The sequence below is a fragment of the Vipera berus genome (genome assembly GCF_964194415.1).
Source record: "Vipera berus genome assembly, chromosome: 2".
Lineage (NCBI taxonomy): Eukaryota > Metazoa > Chordata > Lepidosauria > Squamata > Viperidae > Vipera > Vipera berus.
This window is the reverse complement of record NC_138203.1, coordinates 179,657,049-179,677,978: the sequence shown is the minus strand read 5'-3', so window position 1 is coordinate 179,677,978 and position 20,930 is coordinate 179,657,049. Positions and strand designations below refer to the sequence as shown.

Below are 20,930 nucleotides of genomic sequence, written 5' to 3'. Positions count from 1 at the left end.
TGAAAAAAATGGACATTTATATCCATTGCTTCTAAGTTAGCATCACAGTACTATTCATGTTTCTTTCCATGTCTTTGGAACCTATCCATCTAGCAAAATATAATTAAAAGGTAAAAGAGAATACTGAACTGAATGAAATATAATAAAGTAATGTAAGGTTTCCCACTTAGCCTCACAATTGCCCCAGCATTACTCAGGAATTTAAAAGAGCCAAAAGAAACTCCTGAGTCGAGGTTTCAACAAAGAATTACAACTTTATTTTGATCAAAACAGAGAGGGGCTGCCTGATTCCTCTTCGTGGCTGGTGGAGGAATGAAGGCAAGCAAGCAGGAAAGATGTCTTCCACCTTTTATACCTTTCCAGAACAAAGAGATCTGGTCTTGGTTCTAGGAACCAAAAGGTACAGAAAAATAATTCCAAGATGATACATACACAGCTCTACCATAACTCCTTTCCCCCCTTCCCTTTAACATGAGGCTTTTACTTTTCCAATATACATAAAGCATCTGACTACAAAATAATGATTACAAAATAATAAAACAATGATTACATGATAACAGTGCAAGTGTCAATATATAATGGTTACTCTCTATAAAATAGTAACTATTTTATATTGATAATGTCAAACTTGTACTAAAATCATAAGCACAATAAAATCCCTTCAGTAGCTAATAACATTTCCCCTGTAACTATCAACCCTCAGGATTATACAAAATTTTACATCCTATATAGCTTCCATACATTAATTTGAACTAATAAGACTTCCAAAGAATCATTATAGTCTTGAATAATATTAAATTTATTTAAATATTTTCATTTTACAAGTCACAAAATTTTTGTTTGCCGTTTTGGAAATTCAGATACATTTCTTGTACTTTTAAACTTGGAAAGGTTTTTGTTAGCTCCTATAAATCTGATTATTAATAGTTAACTTTTGTTTAATATTTGAACCATAAATTTCATCTTTTTTCAGTATTCCTTTCTATATTGTACTATCTTCACCTGTAAACAATCCTCTTATAAATGCTTTCATTCTGTCATAGACTAGTGCATTCAATTATGTTTTGTTTAAATTAAGAGAGAGAGAGAGAGAGAGAGAGAGAGAGAGAGAGAGAGAGAGAGAGAGAGAGAGAGAGAGAGAGAGAGAGAGAGAGAGAGAGAGAGAGAGAGAGATCTTCATGAGATTCAAATGCACGAATGCTGGATGGAAATAAAGCAATTGGGGGTAGCCCAATGTAAAAAGAGCATAGTGGCCTAGGAATAGAAATTGTATTTTTCCTAGATTTGGTATTGTCCTTCAGCCTTCTAAGTCAGCACTGTCTGCATCCACTGAATTTAGGGTTCAATGATTAAAATTCTGTTCAACCCCACTGGACTGTAGCTGAGAAAATATCTCTTACTTTTGTGTTTTAAAGAACATCCTTGTTCGACCTTTCTTATAAGCAGAAGTGAAAGATGCTTGTTATATCTTTGCAACAGCACAAGGATCTGTGCTGGGTCTCTACATTTAAGTGACTTGGGTATTATGCCCATGCAAGCAAGTGTGAATAGACAGATGCAAATAACTAAGTACTGGGAAAGGCAACACGGGAGTGTGATGGTTTGTGTGACATTCAGGAGTTTTTACAGAATGTTTATATTATCCATCGTGGTTAGCAGACTTCCAGCTACAATTAGCTGCCAAGCATAAGGTAAGTCAGAGAAAATCCTGCAAAAAAAGGCCACTGAGACTCCTTGCAAAGTTTCTTCATGTATTAAATTTACCCATGGAGAATTCCACAGCCCATCAGCCTCTAGGAAACACAGCAGATGCTTAATAACTCTAAATACAGTGACTGTTTATTCCAGTATAATTGGGATCTGTGTATCTGTGCTAGACATGTGGCTTATGATATTATTGTGAGGCGCATTCTCAAATTAAAACACTGCTTTCACGAACATGTCATTTAATCTCTCAGTAATTGCATTTCAATTTGATGTATCTCTTCTACACTTGTTAAGACTCTAAAAGGGTTGTTTTCTATGTTAATTAAGCTCTAATTAAATGCTTATTTGAAAACCGTATCTCACTTCCAGAAATTTCAAAATTGTCATGGTGCTAGGTTGTTGAAAGGAGAAAATTCTGCAGAACAGAGGTGTCAGCTTTCACCCAGTGTTTTAAATTCTTTTATGCCCCAAGCTGTCAAAACCTGAGAAATCGGATACGTTGCATGGATGCTAAATGCAAAGCAAAAACCACTTTAATAACCTATAAATATATGATCAGTACAGTGAAAAGCAAATTATAAATCTTTTTTAATTGTTTGCCTACATTATGAAATTCATTGTAAAGTACAAGATGCAGATATTTGAAAATATTTTATTCTTGCAGGATTGTTTCTAGCTGCAGCGTTTTACTAAAGTATAGCAGAAAATACAGTCTTCCGTTCTGTCTCCTCTTACTTGGAATTGGGACTCCTTACTTCTGAATAAATGTGTATAGGATTGTACTTTAACAATCTTTGCTATTTTATGTATGTGAAGTGTGTGTATATATATTGTGTGTGTGTGTGTGTGTATTTATGTGTGTATATATGCCACTACTGTATTTGGTCTTGCCCAAGTTTTTAAGCATCATAACTACAGATTTTTAGATTTGTGATTCATTTCCTGCAGTTCTTATATACAGTTGCAGTCTGCTAACCTGTATTTTATTAATCTATGATTCTGTTTTCATGGGCTTGTCTGCTGCTGAAAGTCTTCCTTTGTGAGGAATTATGTGATGTGATCAATCACCACTAGGCTTGATATTGGCGTTATTTTTCTTTCGTTTATATTTTTATAGGTGCCTTATAGCTCAAGTAGATTAATTGGCAGCCTGACAATACAATCCTTATATTAAGAAGTTCACTTTCTAAAAATTCTGAGCCTTTGTTTTCTCATAGCTGTTCTTGAGAAGCCACTGGAAAAAAAGGCTGGAAGGAATTATGGTCCTCCTGGAACAAAGAAACTCATCTATTTCATTGATGATATGAATATGCCTGAAGTTGATACCTATGGAACAGTTCAGCCTCATACACTGATCCGACAACATCTGGACTATGGGCATTGGTATGTTAGGGATGGATAAATTGGTCTATTTTTGATCTAGATCATGGCTTTACAGTGAACTGTATTTTGTTTTGACCCAATCTACATTAAAAACAAACAAACATAAAAAGAAACAAAAAAAATGTTAGGACTAGTTATGAGGCTAAGTTTCGAATGGATGATTTTGCTTCTGATTTGAATTACTGTTATATGAGTTTATGTATAGCTCCAGTCTGTTTTCTACCCCTACATATACACCCATGAGTAAGAATCATGTCACAATCTTTGGGCATTAATAAAATCTGATGGATACTCTAGCTAAATTTGAACAGTAGATTAATCCAAGTGATGTAGTCAGGTCCTATGGTATCAGCATTCATGAAGATTGAATTTTTCATACATCCTGTGATAAGCTGCTTTCTTTAGTGCAAAACTCCCAGTAAAAACTTCTTGTTTTTATTCTAATGCTGCAGACTATACAATGTGCAAGCCACCCTTTTCTTTTTTTTATTGGTACTGTATATACTGGCTTCTTTTTAGCTTTTTTCCCCTCAGTCTTTCTACCAGCTTTTCTTTTGAATGTAACGTGACTTTAATGAATTAGTCCCATCATGGATATGCATGATTTTTTTTTTTAATTGAAAAGTTTTAAGATACAGTTTTCCTTTAAAAAACCCCCCTTCCCCCTCCCTCCTCCCCTCCCTACCTCCCCCCTATCTCCCCCCCTCCCCCTCTCCCTCCTCCCTCCCCTGCCTCCCCCCCTACTTCCCCTCCTCCCCCCCTCCCCCCCGACTTCCCAGAGCAAAATACAAGGTATATATCTAAAAAGCAATCATAAACAATCATACACTAACAATTATAAACTCTAAAATCCATCACTCTCTAGCTTATATAGAGTAAACCAATCCTTAATAATACTAAATATGTATAAAGAACTAAAATAAAAGAAAACTAGCGTCATTCCCATCTATGTTCTTCCACAATTCACTATTTCCTAAACAAATTCTCATTTACACATCACAAGCACCTATCCCTATTAACCTCTCTAGCCAAAATAGGCTATAATAGATAGTTCTTACACAAATTAACCCACATTAACCCACAAAACTTTCTACCTCTTCCTCTGTAGTAAATTGTCCATTAATTCCAAATTGAAAATTTTGTTACCATACATATCATCCCAAAACTCTTAGAAACACAACTACCACTTGACTGTAAGTATGTTGTGGAAGTTCCATAGATTTCTACTGGTCTTATTTTTTTATCTTTTTTGAGCGTTTTAAGGCAGCACGCGTCACCCTCTGTTCTCTAGGATCATCCAAAAGAGTTGCAGCTTGATCTCCTCCTGTACCATTCTCGTCTATCTGTCCATCTTCATCCTCTTGATGTTCTCCTTCTCCAGATCCCTCTGCAGCTTCCAAAAGTGTTGATGGGGTTGCTTTTAAGACATTGTTGTAAAAATCATGCGCTTGCTTCACAGTACCCAAACAGTACCTTTTGCCTTCATACATGAAGCTCAACCCAGCTGGGATCTCCCATCTGAACCTTATATCTCTTTGCTTGAGCTCTTGCACAAGAAATATAAAGTCCTTCCTTCTCTTTAAAATCTTTGGAGGAATTTCTTTTAGAACCAAAACTTCTTGACCAGCAATCACAACTTTAGTATCATAGGCAGCTTGTATAACTTCATCTCTAATTTCCCTTTTTACAAAATAAACCACCACATCTCTAGGTAACTTTCTCTGTTTAGCAATCCACGAGTTCACACGAAACACTTTGTCCATGCCTTGTTTTATTTCAGATGCTGGGTGGTTCAATACCACCTCAAAAGCCTCAGAAACCAGCTGCTTTAAATCTTCCTTAATATTCTCTTTTAGGCCTCTAATTCTAACAGCAAACTGCATCTGGTAAAATTGAGCCAGACTCAGTTCGCTATCCATTTTGTCTTTTAAATCTTCAATTTCCAATACTTTTGCTTCTAATATAGCATTCTTTTGAGTCAAATCTTCCACTTTGTCATCCAGCACCTCCACACATTTAGCTACTTTATGCACTGAGGACAAAATGTCTACCTTCATCTCTCTGAATTTCTGTTCCATCCTTTCTTCCATTCTCTGCTCCAATTTCTCCAATTTCTCCTCCATGGATATGCATGATTTTAGAGGAATCACCGTCATTATGGAATGCATTGATATAATGGAAACATATGTGAATTCTAACCTCATCTAGTCCCCTCTGCCCTCAAATTGTACAGTCTCTGTTGGGATATTAATTGAAAACAGCTGGGATGCAGCAGGTGCCTAGTGCCCCCCCCCTAACATGCTGCTTCAGTCTTGGCAGTGTTTGGCAGGCATACTGCTGTTGTCACTAATAATCTGTGATTAGGATGATGCATTCTTTTTTATTTTTCTGGCAAAGGTATGACAGAAACAAGCTGTCCCTGAAGGAAATCATGAATGTGCAGTACGTGTCATGCATGAATCCCACTGCAGGCAGCTTTACTATCAACCCACGTTTGCAGGTATTGCTTCCTGATCTAGAACACTGCTGGTTTTGTTAATTACATTCATGTTTTTCCCCGTGCTTGATTAAATTGTGACCAAGCAAAAAAAAAAAGCTACAGGGATGCAACAGTTTATCTGACACAAATCAAAAGTAAAGGCTTGAGAGGAGAGGAATGGGATGGAGTAGCCAGCAGAAATTAGTAACTGGTTTTCTGGAATGTGCATCCTTTATATAGAACTAATTCATTATTTTCTATATTGCTTTAATACATCAGCGAACCATATCTCTGTGCCTCCAGTTTAGGTCAATTGGGATATGATTTTATAAGGTTCAATAGAAGAATAAGATAACTGTATTTCAGTACCATGGACAGTAGCACACGGATTTTCCCCACTCAATCCTTGTGATGAATGCAGTCCTTATCACTGCAACTCCATGTCTAAGTGAGGTGGTCATGAAGCAAAATATTATGTGATTGCTCCACTTAGCGACAGCAGTCTCAGGTGCAGTTGTTAAGTTGATCACCTGTGGTCATTAAGCAAGAACATCACATGACCATGACTTATGACCTCTTGCTATCTTCCTATTGACTTTGCTTGTCAGAAGCTGGCTGGGAAGATTGCAAGTGGCAATTGTGTGCTTATGGGACAGTCATAAATGTGCAACGGTTGTCAAGTGCCAGAATTGCAATTATGTGAACATAATAATATATATCATTTCTCTTCTATACAATTGCCTATTAATTTCTATTGTGTTTTGTTTTTTTATATTATGTTCTTGCAGCGCCACTTCTGTGTGTTTGCCCTCTCATTTCCTGGGTCAGATGCTCTTTCCACCATTTACAGTACCATCCTAACTCAGCATCTAAAATGGGGGAACTTCTCTGCAGCCTTACAGAAATCATCACAGCAATTAATACATCTGGCTCTTGCTTTGCACATGAAAATAACGGCTACTTTCCTCCCAACAGCTATTAAATTTCACTATAACTTCAATCTTAGGGATTTCTCCAATGTCTTCCAGGTAGGTTGCTTTCTCTTTGGGGAACTATTTATTATTTTGACTGTATTTGCTTAAGGAGGCTAGATTTTGCAAATTAAGTCAAATTATGTTGGCAGTGTACAGCCATATCCTCTCCTAGAGTCAGTTTGCAGTTTGGCAAAAGAAAAATAAAAAAAGTAAAAAGTTAAAAAAAAATTGCAAGAACAAGAAACCAGTAAGTTGTTTAAAAAGTTGCTTTTTCTGTTGTGTGTGTTTATTTCTGCTATTTGTTTTTTTCAGTAAGGAAGAGGGCAGTCCTTCTAATTCATTTTACATATTGCACTAGGAATAATATGATTTCATTGTTGTTGTTGCTTGATTAGTATGATGTGTAATTTTGCCATTGTGGTTTATAAATCATCATTTTGGGCTTTTTTTGGTAAAATTTATTGATTTTATAGTGTTACATTTATATCTTTGAAAAGTAACGTGGCAGCTGAGTTGTAATAATTCAATTGTATACAGATATCATTAGTACAAATCTCAAACTATTACAGTAAATATTTCCTCTCTTTTCCTCTTAATATGTACTGTCTCATATTTAAATTAATAGACTTCTTATTCTGTCAATCAAATAAAAAATAACTTTCTTACATTTATCAATAGTTTTTAGTATATATATATATATATATATATATATATATATATATATATATATATATATATATATGTTAATTGTTTTAACATTCAATCTTTGAGACAATCAATGACCTAATGATTTTTTCCCAATTTTAATTTTCCATTAATATTTAAAATTAACATTTAATATTTATCACTTCCAAGTTTTAAATAGCCCCAGTTCCCTTGATCACAATTCCTCACAAAATCTGGTGTTCAGGGTACATGTCTTAACTATTTAAGTTCTCACCATCTATATCAACAAATCAATAATACAATAAAATATTCTTATTTTCTAATAATTTCTGTAGACTCTTATTTTGTCACCAGCTGTAAGGAGGGTTTGATAAATTGCTTTCAGCATAGAAAGGATTTGTTCCTGATCTTCATCCATAGGAAAAATATGTTCCTGATCTTTTTCCATAATGATGTGTTAGACTAGAAGCTTTACAATTAGGGAGTCCAGAAAGAAAGTCTTTTTTTCACTGAGTAAGGAGCACAGCTAAACTTCTCACAGCTGTTGTTTCAAGGTTACATAAGTCTTCTTTATTTTCTGGGCTGTCAGCCAGGTCTCCTTTAAACAATAACAGGCTGAAGTATCAGGTTTAGCCGTAAGATGTCACCCCTACCATTTGAAATTTTCCTTTGAATCCCAAAGTTATTTTAATCTTTTCAGTTTTGTTTCTATTTTATAAGGAAAAACCCAGATCTTCAGTAAAAATAAAAGGGAAAGAATAGAAAATAAAAAATCTTTTAATCCACAAACTTTAGGAAATAAAATTCCGATTGGGATCCAGTTATTTTTTCAACGTTTTAAACTCCCCTGAATAATCAGTCGTCGGTGTTTCTAGAGGGAGGGCTAAAATCTCCCTTCCCTCTCCACAGGGGAAAAAATACTTTAGCAGCTTGCGCAGTTTAAAAAAAGTAGTTAGGATTTAAGAGCTACCACAAAATAGGGTTGAACCAAGGCCTCTGTTCCGTATTAGTTGGGTAGTTGTAATGTTTAGGATAAGTCTGGTCCCTTATTATTGCCATCTTTGATCTGTTTTACAATAATGGGTAGGTTTTTAACCTGTACACTACTAGGACTCACTGTGAGTTGGGTGGCTTTATAAATATGGTCTAGAAATGAATGGATGCACGAAAAAATAAATATTTCTGTGGTATCATATGCACATTGTAATATTATCAGTTCATGAAAGAAGTTCAGGCTTTTTGCAATGATTTTATTGTTCTATGGAATAGGTGTTTCTTCTCCTTTTTGTATAATAGTAATTATTTATTTTAAAACTTCTACACACCTTAGCTCTTTCTGAATTTTTCAAAAAAATCCAGTGGTGTCATTTTCTCTTTCACACCATTTAATAATGTGATTTATGACTGCCTAAACTGCAGCTTCTTTTAATACACTATGGATGATCTATTTTAAAACATGCACCATGCAACTTACTGAGAAATATAATTGATTATGATTATTGCTGCATACTGTATTGATTATCTTCTTTTCAATTAAAATAGAATGTGTGAAAAGCAGCCATAGACAGAAAAGCTAAACATAATTTCTTGGGAGTTTGATTTATTCAGGAAGTATTTTACTTCAGTTTTATTTACTGTCCAAGATTGTTATATGATACAAATATACATATGTAAATATGTAAAATTTAGAATATAATATGACATATAGAAAAATGTATTATAAGATATGCAGTAAACTAGTTAACACATATAACAATAATAAGGAATTACAGTAATTTGATTTGACAGTTCCAGCATTAAACCCACAGAAATTGCAACTAAGAAGAACTTAGCAACCTTTTTTTGTTGCTTTGAGTTACCCTGTGGTAAGATGAGCAGCCAATAAATTTTATAAAAAAAAACAACTTTAGATACAGGTAGTCCTTGACTTACGACCACAGTTGAGCCCCAAATTTCTCTTGCTAAATGAGACATTTGTTAAATGAGTTTTACCCCATTTTACGACCTTTCTTGTTACTAGTTGTTAAGCGAATCACTGCAATTATTAAGTTAGTAACAATTGGCTTCCACATTGACTTTGCTTGTCAGAAGGTCGCAAAAGGGGATCACGTGACCCCGGGGACACTGCAGCCATCATAAATATGAGTTTGTTGCCAAGTGTCTGAATTTTGATCATGTGACCATGGCGGTGCTGCAATGGTCATAACTGTGAAAAATGGTCATAAGTCACTTTTTTCAGTGCTGTTGTACTGTAACTTCAAATGGTAACTCAATGAACTGTTGTAAGTCGAGGACTATCTGTAGTCCAAGAGAACATTCTGCTATTAGAAAATATATTTTTCTCATCTGGCCAGTCCACCTGGCCAACTAATGTAGAATGCTAAGTTTAGTATATGAAACAGTGCACATGTGGAACTGACTCTATTGATCCTTAAAATCAGTCATTGAGCAGCATTACTATTATGTCCTCTTTGGAAACATAGCTAATATAACACTGAATCTAGCTTGTGAGAAAGCTCATTGATACTGCCTCTTCACAGCTCACTGTATAATAGTTCTCTTGGTAGATTGGGGTCAAAAGACATGTTTTTTATCTTCAAATAGACTTTTTCCTATCCTTGTTGAAGCAGATACTGAGCTGAAAAGCTGAAAAAATGTAAAGCCATATCTGTGCTCTTCTTCCAAGAAGAATAGAATTTGTCCATATGCATGAACGAAGAGTTTTTTTGTGCAATTTGTTTTCAACCAATACAGTAACAGCAAGATTGTGCATGTGTGTTTGTAGAAGGAAGATCAATTTCCAGGTGCAAAAGTACATTTGGAACATAGCAAAGGACTTAAAATACTGCTATTAAAATATACTCTGAATTACTTTTAATGGTCTTATACAGACAAAACTGCACTCTTTGCTTTTAAAGAGTTTTACTGTTGCAATGGCACATTTATTGCCTGTGGGCCTGGCACATTGAGCTATTGCATTGCTCCTTTTTTGTGCATACACTAATGTCCTTTACTTTGGCAATTTCATGTTAAGGAAGATAACTCCTAAGTATTTAAAATCTTTCCTTTTCATTTGTTCACTTCTTCAGTAATGATAAGAAATATATTCCAATTATCTATGCAGCTGCTGTCTTTGATGGTAATATTGTAAAAAAAATTAGCAATATTAATTTTGGTATAATTGATATCTAATTTTTCTTTCAACATAGGCTGACCTGGAATAAAGATAAATTAACTGAATCTTCAGCATAGGAAAAGATAGATGTAGGGTTATTCATCAGCATTGGAGGATAGATTTCATGTTTGATCAAATGTGTATGACAGAATTAATATAAAAAAAGAATGAGGAAGACCAGTATACATCCCTGCCTGCCTCATTACTTGTCAGGTATCAGATCAGATATGCATATTTGATCATATATATGTGTGATTGTATACACATACATGTACACACATACATGTACAAACACATAAGTGTGATATCATGTATATTAGCTCATATGATCTGATATAGATATCAGATAACACCTTCATTGATCTGATTCTACCAAAGGGAAAGTATGGACTGTGTCAGATATTTTAGATAAACTACAGATTATTAGGACTAATACTTACATGCAAGTCAACTATACTTATCCAATATATGATCTGATATAGATATAATATCAGATCAGATGGTGGATAAGTATAGTTGACTTGTATGTAAGTATTATTTCTAATAATCTATAGCTTATATCTTTTTCATATAATCTGTAGCTTATCTAAAATATCTGACATAGTCCATACTTTCCTTTGGTAGAGTATCAGATCAATGAAGGTGTTATAGAGAGAATGCTGAGGTTAGTTTATAACAGGGCTTTTCAACCAGTGGTACGGGTACCACCTGTGGTACATTGGCATCTGGCAGGTGGTACACGACCATCCTAGAAAAGTGGTAGCGGGGGAGGGAATGAGCTGAACCGGTGGCAGCACTGCACAAGCCTGAGCAAGAGACAGTTGGAGCTGCAGGGCTGTCAGGGCTCAGCGGAAGCGCCAGGACCAGCGCTTCTTCGGTGCTGTCAGGGCTCAATGGAAACACCAGGATCAGCACCAGGCTCCAGCTGGAGCTCGGCACTGATCCTGGCGCTTCTGCTGAGCCCAGAAGAAGCGCTGATCAACTGGAATGTTGCAGCAGCTTAAACAGCTTAAAATAGAGGATCTGCTGTCACTGAAAGGAGGCTTAACTATAAGTGATGATATTTTTCCACTAAGTGATCAGTTTGAACTACTGAACAGGGAGAGTGTGCAAGGATGAGTACTAACACTTCCCCAACCTCTGATGAAAGATTCCACTTCAAAGGAAAGTCAAGCAGGGGCAAGATTCACAAACAATAACTCAAACTGTGTTAAGTTTGAATTTTTCACCTGGATTTGTTGGCAAAAAGGTGTCTATTGTAGAGACTGCGTGATCACTTTTAAAAAAACAACGGTTATTCGACATTAAGGAGAACCTGGAGAAACTTCCCCATTCTCTGGTTAGACCTTTGGATGGTCAGATTGGTAAGGAGCTGAAAAAAACTTCTAGAACAGATTTTAAAGTTCAGATTGACAAAATTAGCATGGTTAAAGCAGACAGAGATCAGATAGCTTCTCCATAACAAGACTTCCCCTGCAATATTTTGTGAATATAAATCAAGCATAGACTGAATTACAGTCAGAAGGTGTTTTTTTTTCTTTTTACCACTCTGTAATCCCTTTTATTGGAATGGTGCCGGGGTGACTGAATGGAGCTGAGCATTTACTGGCCAGATGCTCATCCTGATGCCTACACTGAGTTTGCAGCAGCTATTTTCTCTTTGCCCCCTGATAGAAAAACCTCTGTTGGTGCCTAGGATTGAACTCTCAACCCCCCCAAGTGTGAGGTGAGCGTCTTCACCTCTATGCCACCATGCCGCTCAATTACAATCAGAAGTTAATTTTCTTACATTGTACTAGATTCTAATGTATCACCAGAAACAAATGGAAATCAGCACTTACACCTTTTAAAGCAGGGGTCTTCAAACTTGGCCCTTTTACAACTTGTGGACTTTAACTCCCAAAATTCAGCGTGATTGATTCCATATGATAACTCTGAGCCTTTTATCTTTCTTCCCAAGACCCACTTCTGTCCCCATAATTATGACAGGCATGTGATGATCTTAGCTTCAACTAGTCAATGATGGGAAGCAGTGATACTAGTGAAATTGATAAGGGGTCCTAACAGTTACCAGATATTGTTAGTACATACAGTTAAAATGCATGAAACCTGAGAATGAGAGACCCTTAAGATGAATACTTATAATTCATATTGCTGAGTATATGGGCAAAATGATGTGTTTACACTTTATTTTCAAGTAGTTGAATTTCCTTACTATTATCTTAGCTAGCTAAGATCCTTAATCTTAGCAATTAACGTGGATTTAGGGTGATATTATTTGTTATTAATTAATGTCTTCTATCCATCCTATAAATATATCCCTGTCAGGATATATTTGAGGAGTGTGTGCTGGGCTTGATATTAAAATATAGAGAATCTGACTTAATTCTGGTGGGTGACTCTATATGCCTATTTTAATCATTGGTATTTTCTGATCAGTAGATCATTCCACTGCATCAATTAAATGATAAGGGAATCAGTTATGAAGAATATGACTAGCTGTGCCCTCTCTGATTTGGAATGGAATGAGCCCAAAATCCTCAGAGCTTTCGGTCTTTTTGAGTGATTGAACCTTGGATCATATGATATAAAGAAGACAAGAGTGCCATTACTCATAATTGGAGCGCTTTCCCCTTATTGTTGATCAACCATAAGTTATTCTAACATTGCTTGGGTTAAGGAGGTTGGGATATAAACCGAAGCTTCACTTGCTTTAGACATGGTAGTATTGGATTTGCCTGTTCTCTTAAATAAGACAGCTTTATTCTTATCACATAAACTGTACTATCCTTGGATTTATATGATGGGGTTGTGCATAGCAGATTTCCTATGGTTAATTGCTATAGAATAAAAATCAGAAAGAGTGTTCTACATGCTTCCTCACCAAAGAAGATTAGTAATTCCAAATGTTCCCACTTAAAAAGTACCCTAATAGCATCTCTTAAAACTTGGCTAATTCATTTAAATGCTTTTTGTTGAAATAATGCTTGCTCATGTACAGTCAGATTTCAAGCCTCCTTTAGAATTTTTGAATTAGGATTTAGAAATAACATATTTTAAATACATACATGTTATTACATCAATAGGTATTGTTAATAGGTACAATTAAAATTTATTTCTTTTTAAAAGAGACACCTGCTTGTGCATTCTAAAGGGCACATTGTAAACTTGCCACAATTATCTGATAATAATGCAAGCTCTAGGTAACACCCGCCTTGTTAAACTTTCTTTTTTTAAGTTATCACCACTTAGTCTAATATGTTAATTCTTTTTCTTCCTATGAAAGGATAGGGAACTTCAGTAATGTGGTTAACGTAAGGCAAGACTGAATCTGAGGCAATAATGTAGCCTCCATTTTTGCAATCTGCAGTTTAAATCAGCAGAGGATAAAGAGTTTAGTGAACAACAAGCCTATGTAATCTACTTTTAAACCATCCTGGACCTAATTATTATTGAATAATTCCACTTTAATCAGAAATGTGTGTGTGGAGAGAGAGAGGTAGGTAGGTAGGCTTCTTTTGTCATAGAACACTTAGAACGGAGTTCCGGCACCTTTTTTGGATGGAACCTTGTAGGGTAGGCAAGGCGGGTTGTATGACGTGTGAGTTCTGGCAAACATGTCATACAAGACATATATATGTCTCTTTCCTCCCTAATGCAGCTGACAAAGTGAGAAAAAGCCTGTGGCCTAGAGGTTAAAACAATTGCCTAACATGGATAGCAGCCCAGGTTCGAAACTCAGAAGGTTATGGCTGACTGATGAGAGCAAAGAAGCTTGAAATAGCTATATCAGTCTCCCTTTAATTCTTTGTCAGCAATCCAAATTTATTATATATATGTTATATGTGTGTGTGTATGTGTGTGTGTATGTATATATATATATGTGTATATATGTATAAAAGTGGATATGACAAAAGTAATATACAGTACAAAGTACCTAACCTTCACTTTCCTTACATAAATATTCAACCCAATTCTAAATTCATTGTCCCAGTGAGAATTGTCACTTCATATTGAAAATGTAAAATGGTACTAATATTAGAGTTAGGGTTAGTGTTGGAACTGAGCTTCCTAAAATAAGTTCCCTTCGCTTTCAAAAAATGTGAGCTTTTTTTTAATATAAAAAAGCTATTCTTCTCCTTGTATAAACAAATTATTACCATACCATTATTTTTTTGTTTTTATTTGCAGTTTGTTCCTGAGTGTTAGTTGAAATGTAAAACCAGCTACTGTGAGGCAATTTACCTTTAAATCTGAGAAAAGAATAAACATTTAAATTACTTCCCATTGACTTGTTACCTCTCAATACAATTAATTTATGTTAGGTTAAGGTAAAGGTAAAGGTTCCCCCACACATGCGTGCTAGTCATTTCCAACTCTAGGGGCCGGTGCTCATCTCAGTTTCAAAGCCGAAGAGCCAACGTTTGTCCGAGGATGTCTCCGTGGTCATGGGGCAGGCATGACTAGACACCAAAGGGGCATAGAACACTGTTACCTTCCCACCGTAGTGGTCCCTATTTTTCTGGGACGAGTAACAGGCGCTCACTCTGCTATGCGGCACTTGGGATTCTACCTGCCAAACTGCCTACCATCTGATCGACCTCAGTGTCCTAACCCACTGAGCCACCGCATCCCTAATGTTAGGTTAGTTTTGTTTTATTATCTATGATAATGTCATGAGCTTTCATTTTACATTTTCAATATGGAGTGACAATTCTCATTGGGACAATGAATTTAGAATTGGGTTGAATATTTATGTAAGGAAAGTGAAGGTTAGGTACTTTGTATATTACTTTTGTCATATCCACTTTTATACATGTACTGATGCCTTATATATTTGCTTGCTTAGGATTATGCTATCATGTACGGAAACAGCTTAACATGGATGGATGCCAGTTTAATGTATGTCACAGAAATCAAGACATACAAGCAGACTGGAAGTGACATTACTCAGCAAGAGCAGGAACAACCATATGGATTGATTGTGGTTGTATGGCTAATCCACCCAGAAAGTAGATTGTATCATCATCTGTATTTCTCTTCCTCAGGGCATTCTGTTTTCAACTCCTGAATGTTTAAAGATTCCTCAGGATTTGGTAAAGCTATATTTACATGAATCCAGTCGTGTTTACCGTGACAAGATGGTTGATGACAAGGATTTGGTTGTTTTTGATAAAATGCAGGCAGAGGCAGTGAAGAAGTTCTGTGATGTAAGTCTTCAATCACTCACCAAAAACAAAATGAGTAATATGTGCATTGCAAAAAAGCAAAGCTTATTTAACCATTATATGGTTCCTCCTCACCATAAAGAAGAAACGTTGCACCATGTAGAAACATTTATAGTTTCCAAATTGTTATGGGTGTTATGAAGCTTCCTGCTTCACTATCATAGGAACTGAAACTTTGGGTTAAGATAACCCTTTGAAATGTGTCTTCTAGGGCTGACAAACAATCATTACATATCAATGCAAAAGAGAAGTATATGATATGTATGGTCTGTAAGAAGGTTTGGGTGATGGGAAGATCCTAGGTATTACATTTTATGTAACCTTCTCCCTAGAACTGAGAGACTGCAATGGCTAATGCTTGATGACATTTTTGTTTGCTGCATCTCTGCTAAACTGGAACACTGTGTTTTATTTTTTTCTCTTCTTAGGACATAGAGGAAACTTTGGAACAGGCCAAGAAGATGAATATCTACTGCCATTTTGCAAAAGGGGTAGGGGAACCCAAATACATGCCCGTCCAGAACTGGGAATCACTGAGCCAGATTCTCACAGAAGCTTTGGAGAACCACAATGAAGTTAATGCTGCCATGAACCTGGTGCTATTTGAAGACGCCATGTGCCATATGTAAGGGAAGTTTTGATTTTCAGATAATTGTGATTTTCCTTAGATACTGTAGGTCCTGGGTGGTATCCACAGAAATAGGAACAGTGGGTGACCTTCTACAAAGAAGTCCTGAATTCATTGTTTATACAGAGGATCTTGACATGTTTTTCTCAATTTTTCAGCTATATCAGGGGTGTCAAACTCAATTTCATTGAGGGCCGCATCAGCATTGCGGTTGCCCTCAGGGGGCTGGGTGGGTGTGGCCTGGGTGGGCATGGCCTACTGGGTGGGCGTGGCTAAAGTGTGTATAGCCTACTGGGTGGGCGTGGCCAGCTCTACATCATTCAGGCCAAGGCAATGGGGGCCGTTCTCTCACTCTTTGCAGGATGGCTTTGCGGGCTGCATGAAACCACTTCACGGGCCGGATCCGGCCCCCGGGCCTTGTGTTTGAGCTATATAAAAGGAAGGCTCCATGATTTAGCAGAATACCAATCACCTTCCATTAATTACTATTTTTCTAAGAAAGGGGTGCTGGGATCCATGCTTGCAAATGTAAATGAGCGCCAATAAAAAGATTATTTTATGTAGTTGTGTTACTTGTCAACCCTTATCCCAGGATTTAAGGACTGTGTTTCAGTTGTAAGTCGGTTTTGTCCAAGAAATAAATAACCTAAGTTGGTTTTGAGCGCAAGTACTTCAACTTATTCTCTCATCTGTTACAAAATACTCCTTCCATTAGAAACAAGGGCAAAGGGCAAGTTGACTGTTTCTCCAACTCCAGGCAGCAAATTCAGTCATGATCACAAAAGCAAACAATTCACACAGTCCTTAGTTCTTGCTACTTATATCTTTCTGTTGGAAGTGAGACATCCCTTCACTTCCCACGCCAGAGGGCCTTGCAACTTAATACAATTGGACTGCTGTGCATGTCACAGGGCTTTTATTCCATTTGGCTACTAGCAAGTATTTTATCTTCAGTAGTTCAATGTTAACCAGGTTGTGTTAGGACCTGGTATTCAGTGTTCAGAAGCAGGTCCCCACAGTGAATTTGCATGCTAGGCTTATAAAATAAAATTTTCTTTCAGAGACTCTCTGCTTAGTGCTGAGGCACCAGCTCTATTCTTTCTAATAATACACTTGTTCTCCCTTGAAGAGCAGACAATGTGACTGAGAACCAATTTGCATAACTCTTTATGGGACTAAATTTTCAATCTGGGCAAAAGAGGGTTTGGACTTTTCATCTGCCCAAATTAAAAGTGATCTCATCTCTATATTATTTGTTTTTCTGTCGCTCTGTCATCTGCCTGTATCTGTCTATCCATCTATCAAAACTAGGTAGCAAAGGAAAAATGAATAACATAATAATTGTAAAACAAACCAACCCAAACTAAGGCCTTGTTGTTAAAAATCTCAGTGGACCCTCACCACACATCCCTATCTGAGCATGAGAAACTAGTAGCCTACCTCTAATGCCAGGCTTCATAGCTTTCCAAAAACCACTAAGCTTGGGGCTTTCTGTACCTCTGGGGGAGTTATCTCCATAGGATAGGTGACATTAAAAAGAAAGCACATTTTTAGCACCCACCAGGTGAAAGTGTGGAGACAACTCTACCAGATTTGTTGGGATGGGCAGAAACCATCAAGGAAAAGCAATCTTTCAAACAACTTTGCACCATGTTACGCAAAGATGAAAATCAGTACCTTGAATGGCACCCTGCTAGGACATAATGCAGTTCCTGTAGAAATGAAGTGATGTGAGTATACTTTTATTGCCCAATACTACATGTGCTACTGTCTGCTGGATCAGCTGAAGTGTCTGAATGCCTTTCAAGGGTAGTCTCATGCAGATCTCATTGCAGTAGTCGGTCAAGAAGAGACTGGCACAAATAACTTGAGTAATGCCTCTCAATCTAGGAGTGGCTCAACTAGTGCACAAGCTGTATTTGTGTAAAGGCTTTTGGGGCCACAGCTGCCACTTGCCACAGTGTACACCTCAATGAGAATGAATGATGGAAAATCATCAGATATGGGGAGCCCTAAAACCCATAGTTGCACAGTCTTGTCACGGTTGGGTTGAAGCAGACACTGCAAAAACACTGACAGTATAACTTGGATGGTGCAGGGCAGAGAGAGGTACAATTGAGTGTCATCAGTATATCAACGAAACTTAACCCCATGCCATTAGATAACTTATCCAGTAGTTTCAGTTAGATATTAATTAGGGCTAAGGAGAGAGTTGAAACTTGTGGCTCCACACATAGCAGAAGCCTAGGGCTAGACCTCCTTCCCCTCATTAACACCATCTGGAAGGGTCCACAGAAGAAGGAAGAAAAGCACTGAAGAACAATGCTACCAACTCCCAAACCCCTCAGCTCTGAAGGTTATCATAACCAATGGTATGAAAAATTACTCAGAGATCAAGAAGGGAGAGGATGGGTAACTATTTCCATCCTGAGCATACTACAAGTATGATCAATGCTGTCTCATTATATTTTGGCCTGAACCCCAACTGCAGTGGTTTCAGGTAATCAGTCTTCTCCAGAATCCTTGGAAAGTGCTGGTTGTCCTCTTCTTAAGGGTCTCCTGAGGACGGGCTAACCATCATCTTCTTCAAGGCAGGCAGAACTACTCATTCTTGCATTCCATTATTTGAACTCATCTATTTGTCACCCTGTCTAGCCAGGAGAGACATGGATCAAACACATAGGTAATAGACTTCAACATTTGAAGAACCTCATCCACTTCCTCAGAAGTAACTGGGTCAAACTTAATCTGGATAAGAGGACAAGACTGATGATTCCAACCCAGAATGGATCTGAGTGACTTTATTTGTCACATATTGGATCTAATCCTCACAAGAACCTTACAAGGGATTCTCCAATCTCTGCTTCTCCAGGCGGGACCAAGCCACCAAAGTCAGCTGCTGGGCATTTATTTGCAGATCCATTTAATACAAGCAGAGCAAAATAGTATTTGGATTAAAATGCAATGGCACTGAAGCAGTTGTAGTGATTTGGCTTCTGCTCATAGTCTGGAAAATCAATTGTGAGCATGCCCATCCATTTAAAATGTGCACAATGGTCTTTTTATAGGAAAAGGAAAGATTAGGAAAGATTATTTATTTAAACAGAGAAGATATTTTGGATAGCAGCTTCATATTCCAGCATTCTTTGCCTAAGGAGACACGTACAAAACCTATCTTTATAATATTTTCAGAATATGTAAAAATCTTTATTCCTCTTCTAAAAACACACTTATTTAATGAGTCTGTAAAAACAACAACCCACATTTCTGTATTTTCTGACTCAGTTTCTGTCTCATTGATAGCATTAGCCAATCTACAATATTTGGTTTTATTGTTGGTGTGTGAGTTTTGTTTTTCATGCTGGTTTATGCTGATCAGGAAGCTTCAGTTCATTAAAAAAAACAACCTCCTTCAAACTTCACATGGTAGGAACTGAATGTTAGACATAGAAGATATAGTAGAATTCTTAATCCTTGAATCATTGGCTCAGAAGTTGATATCCATCTTTGCCAATCAGCAAAAGATTGCCCTGCATGTCCTCATCCTTAATAATTACTGGATTTTGTCAAAATTGCTCAAGAACAATTTCTTGGAATGTAGGTAGTCAGATATTGGTGATATTATGTGTCACAAGAATGGCAGAGATGAAAGAGATAGTTTGCTTGTGTGTATGTGTGTATAATTATTATACATGTGTATTATTACACATGTATATGTGTGTGTTTGTGTGTGTGTGTGTGTGCGTGTGTGTGCGCGCGTGCATTATGAGACAAATTATTTCTGGGCATCAGGGGGAAAAGATAGGAAATTTCACTCTGACGTTTCCATGTCATCTGTGGACTGCATCCACTTAAGATTTCCATGCAGTGAAAACTGTGTAACCAGGTTCCCATTCTCATAGACACTGCATCTTGGTTAATTAGAAACCGTCTTCAACCTTCCCATTCATTATGGGGAAACAGGTTGGAGCAAGTACCTTTCATACCTTTCCCCTCCCTGCCCCAGTCTTCTCAAGAAGTATGAAAATGTGTGGGCAACAGAAAGAACAATATGTTGCCAGCCAGAATGCACTGTTAAGTTCCAGTGATTATCTCATTTGATTCAATTTAATTCAACGAGTAGAGAGGGCTTCAGAAAGAATAGAATCATTCCCGAAATAAAGTCATAAATAAAAGCAGGAGGCTGGATCTGTGCCCCTGGAGTGGAGATGAGTCATGAAACTCAGATTGTTGTCCTTTCTAACAACATGAAAGGCATGGTGTGAAAGGGTCAGTACATGGGGACAATAAGTGCCATTGTTTATAAAACTTAATAATAGCATCTGAGATGAATGGAATTCAGATACTATTCAGGAATGCCGGGGTGCTTATAATAAAGCCATCCCCAATGTAGTGTGAGAGGCATTCTAGTTTAGAGATCTTATTGTCATTGAAAATATTTTCTTTACCATTCCTGTGTAACAAACCGAAAGTACATAACCTGTAACCTTTCTTTGTCCAGGCTCTTCTGCAATTCTTTAGCAAGGAGCCTAGCAAGCACTACTGTTGTGCATGCCACTAAAAGATACTTTCTTGCATTTATCTCTAACCCCTCTGGTTCCTAATTTAAGTGAACATCTTTGCCATAACAAACTTGATAACAAGCTTGTTGATTATTCCTAGCTTTTTAAAACTCTGGTAACAATCAGGA

At 36.9% G+C, this 20,930-nt stretch overlaps 1 protein-coding gene across 1 annotated transcript in view; it reads left to right on the top strand.

The window, feature by feature from the left end:
• DNAH9 (dynein axonemal heavy chain 9) overlaps window positions 1-20,930 on the top strand; it is a gene marked incomplete at both ends in the record, with an annotated part of 232,762 nt that overhangs the window by 91,680 nt on the left and 120,152 nt on the right. Inside the window, 5 exons of the mRNA XM_081320420.1 lie at window positions 2,925-3,090; window positions 5,488-5,590; window positions 6,358-6,597; window positions 15,433-15,594; window positions 16,041-16,237. Coding sequence (XP_081176546.1) covers window positions 2,925-3,090; window positions 5,488-5,590; window positions 6,358-6,597; window positions 15,433-15,594; window positions 16,041-16,237 — 868 coding nt within the window. The remainder of the gene's footprint in view (window positions 1-2,924; window positions 3,091-5,487; window positions 5,591-6,357; window positions 6,598-15,432; window positions 15,595-16,040; window positions 16,238-20,930) is intronic.